Source organism: Larus michahellis, chromosome 16 (assembly GCF_964199755.1).
Source record: "Larus michahellis chromosome 16, bLarMic1.1, whole genome shotgun sequence".
Classification (NCBI taxonomy): Eukaryota; Metazoa; Chordata; class Aves; order Charadriiformes; family Laridae; genus Larus; species Larus michahellis.
This window is the reverse complement of record NC_133911.1, coordinates 4,316,594-4,320,238: the sequence shown is the minus strand read 5'-3', so window position 1 is coordinate 4,320,238 and position 3,645 is coordinate 4,316,594. Positions and strand designations below refer to the sequence as shown.

General features: G+C 62.5%; 1 protein-coding gene across 2 annotated transcripts; it reads right to left on the bottom strand.

The window, feature by feature from the left end:
* Window positions 1–843: 843 nt before the first annotated feature.
* On the bottom strand, window positions 844–2,890 carry HES4 (hes family bHLH transcription factor 4). Of its 2 annotated transcripts, none has more exons than XM_074560506.1 (4): window positions 2,481–2,890; window positions 2,286–2,381; window positions 2,083–2,170; window positions 844–1,837 (listed from the first exon to the last, which is right to left on the bottom strand). In XM_074560506.1, the coding sequence occupies exons 1-4, from the start codon at window positions 2,664–2,666 to the stop codon at window positions 1,269–1,271; spliced, it is 939 nt and encodes a 312-aa protein (XP_074416607.1). In that variant the 5' UTR covers window positions 2,667–2,890; the 3' UTR covers window positions 844–1,268. The 2 variants fall into 2 exon arrangements, with proteins under 2 accessions (XP_074416607.1, XP_074416608.1); XM_074560507.1 differs by having other exon boundaries at window positions 2,556–2,890.
* Between the last annotated feature and the right edge of the window lie 755 nt (window positions 2,891–3,645).

The window sequence follows — 3,645 nt, the reverse complement described above, 5'->3', positions numbered from 1 at the left end:
TTCTCTGTGTGTGAGGCTGCAATTGCTTCCACTTGGCCAGGATTCAAGTGCTGGGGGTGAGTCAGAATGGGTGGCAAAACTGTCTTTTCCTCAGTTCCCTTGCTTGCTAGAGAAGAAGAAAAAAAAAAAAAAAAAGGAGAAAAAAAAAAGCCACAACCCCGAGTTATTCTCTTTTATGAGGTAGGCATTGTGAGGCCAGGCAATTGAATTTACAACAGCATTGAGTATCAGAGTCTATCTGGCCCTGTCAATGAGAGTGGCGAGGAAAAAAAAGACACACATTAACCCTCAGCTCCGAGTTCCCAGGCGTTTCAATAGGGTTCCCAACTTCCCAAAGAGCCCGCTGCATACTCGATGAGACCCTTTATACCTTCTAATTACCCTCCTCACAATAGGGACAGACTCTCTTGCCTCTTTTGTAGGCGAGATAGTAACTTTTGCGCCGACCGCCCACCCCCACCAACGCAAGATCCCTACAGCAAGGGGGTAAGGAATGAAATCTAAGAGCAGAGAAGAGATATTTCAGGAGCTCTGGGCAGGTAGCACACCTTTTCCTCAGATTCCAGGAGCAGATTTTTTTTCTTTTTTTAGGAATCTTTTTCTTCTGCTTGGAACAAAACATTTGCAAAGCTCAGGAGACATTCAACATTGCCAGATCCCCCCTTAACCTCATCACCTTCCCGCCCCCCCCCACCTCTTTTTCACAGGAATCCCTTCCAACAGCCTTATTTAAGGCCATAAAGTCCGCTCCTACTTTTTTGAGGGGGTTGCACACACAGGATGAGCTTGTCCCTGCCCACTCTCACCCAGCAAAATGAAAGGAAGGGGGGGAAAAAAAATAAATCTATTTCAAAGAGTTTATTTATTTAAACACCTGCATTAGTTTTTTTTTTTCCTTTTTTTTTTTTTTCAGAAGTCTTCAACACAGGCACGCACACACACACAGACAAACGGGATACAAACAACTTTGGCATTATACTTTTGAATATTTGTTACAAAACTATTTCTCATTTATTTTTTTTCTTTAAAAAAAAGTATCTCAAATAAAGGCATTTTAAAGGAGTAAAAATACAAGTCGAGATCCCAACCTCTGAAAATAATAAATAGCACGTTCATAGCGAGGTCCTTTTTTTCCTTTCTGTTTAAATCTGCTTAAAAAAAAAAACAAACAACCCCCAAAACATAACAGGGCTCCATACAACGGAGCCAACAGAAGAGGGCTGGTTTTTTTTGGGGTTGTGGGGGGGGAAGGAATCATTTTAGGCAAGTCACCAAGGCCTCCACACCGATTCACTGCGCTCTCCGATGGGACTCCCCGCCTGGGATGCTGGAACAATGCTGCCCCCAAATGATGTCAGCCCCTGCACCGGGGATGCCGATGGGGTGGCGGCCGCGTTCCCCGAGCCGCTGCCTGCCGACACCGGGACGTTGGCATTGGCATAGAGGGGAATAACGGGTCCGGAGCTGGGAGGGAAGGCCGGGTTCGGGATGAGAAAAGCAAACTGGCCGTCGGTAGCGGGGACGAGCTGGAAGCCGCCATAGACTTTGGGGGACAGGGTTTCGGCGGGGTTCAGTTTGCAGGGCACGGCCGCGGCGGGGGGCAGCTGGACGTGCAGAGGCTGCTGCGCCAGATGTGCGGGCTGGCTGGACGGCGGCGGCGGCGGGTAGTTCATGGCCACGATCTGGCCCAAACAAGCCGAGAGGTGGCTGAGGAGGCGGGTACGGACGTCGGTGTTCACCCCTTCGCAGGTGGAGAGGAACCGCGTCACCTCGTTCATGCACTCGTTGAATCCTGCCCGGTACTTGCCGAGGACGGTGGGGTCGGCGCTGAGCGCAGCTGGAGGAGCAGAGGGGGCGGCGGGTGAGCGGCAGGACCCCCATCATAGAATCCCAGCACGGTTTGGGTTGGAAGGGACCTTAATAAAGACCATCTCGTTCCAACCCCCCCCCACCATGGGCAGGGACACCTCCCACTAGACCAGGCTGCTCGAAGCTCCATCCAACCTGGCCTCGGTCCCCTGTCCCCAGCCCGGAGCCCCCCGCCCCCCCCCCCCCCCCCCGGGGCAGACACGACCCACTTACCCGTCATCTGCGCCCGCTGCAGGTTTCGCAGGTGCTTGACGGTCATCTCTAGGATGTCCGCCTTCTCCAGCTTGGAGTGCCGGGAGCTCTGCGGGAGGAGAACGGCGCCGTCAGGGCTGCCCGGCGCCGATCGGTGTCCCCCGTGTCCCTTCCCACCGCCCCCCTCCAGCCCCCCCACCCCCCGCCGCTCCATCCCCACTTACATCCTTCTTCAGCGCGTCGAGGATGAGGGTCTTCAGCTGCCCCAGGCTCTCGTTGATCCGCGCCCGGCGCCGCTTCTCCATGATGGGTTTGGAGGACTGCGGGGAAAGCGGAGCCGGTCAGCACCCCCCGAGCGGGCCCGCTCCCGCGTGTGCGTCCCCCCCACCATCAACCACCACCCCGGCTCCGACACCGACCTCAGCACGGCCGCGGGCTCGCCGCCATCCAGCGCCGCCGTCGCTGCGCCCGGACCGGCAGCACCCTCCATTTACCTTCCGGTGCTCGCTGGCGCTCCGGGGTTTATCCGGCGTGTGGCTGGCGCTCGCCGGCGCCCCGGCGATGGGCGAGGCGGTGGGTTTCTCCATGCCCGTGTCGGCGGGCATGGCGGGAAACGGGGACGGGACGGGGCGCGTGCGGCTGGCGGGCGGGAAACGGGGCGCGTGCGGCTGCGGGATCGCGCGTGTGGCGGCGACGGCGGCGGGGCCGGCAGTGGTGGCGGCCGGCGCCCCCCCGCCCTTTTATACCCGCCGGCGGCTCCCCATTCGTGTGAAACCGCCGCCGCGGCCGTTCCCACACTCCCGCCCACCAATCAGCGCCCGCCCTGCGCGCCGCCCGCTCGCCCATTGGTCCGCCGGCCCTCCGCCGGCCACGCCCACCCCACTCCCCCCCCCCTCCCCGCCCGGCCACGTGGGGAAGAGGAGGGGGGGCGCCCCGGGGGAGGCGGCGGCGGCGGCGGCGGCTGGCGCGGCACGCGAGGCCGCCCATTGGCTGCCGGCCGCCCCCGCTGTCAATCAGGCGGGCGGCGGCGCTCGTGCCTCCGCCCCCGGGACGCGTTCCCCCGGCCCCCCCCCCCGCCGGAGCACGTGCCGGAGCGCTCCCCCGGCTGCCGCCGCCGCCGCCGCCGCCGCTCGGGGCGGCCATGGGAAAACCCCGCCCCCGCCGCGCCGGGGGCATCGGGCCGACGCTCGGGCGTGCTGCCCGCCTCCCCCCGGCTCGGGAAACGCACACACCCCGCTCCGGTCACCGGGGAGCACCGCCACCGCCCGCCGGTCCCCCGGGTAACGCACCCCCACACACACACCTCCGGTCCCCGGGAAGCACACCACCCCCCCCCGCCCCCCCAGGTGTCCCCCTCCTCCGGTCCCCGGGAAACACACACCCCCCCCAAGTGTCTGTCGCTCCCCCCCTCCCCGTCCCCGGGAAACACAGCCCCCCAGGTGTCCCCCCGCTCCGGTCCCCGGGAAACACACCCCCCAGCTGTCGTCCCCCCCCTCCGGTCACCGGGAAGTACACCCCCCCCAGGGTGTCCGTTCCCGTCCCCGTCCCCGTGAAACATCCCCCCCCCCCCCCCCGGTGCCCCCC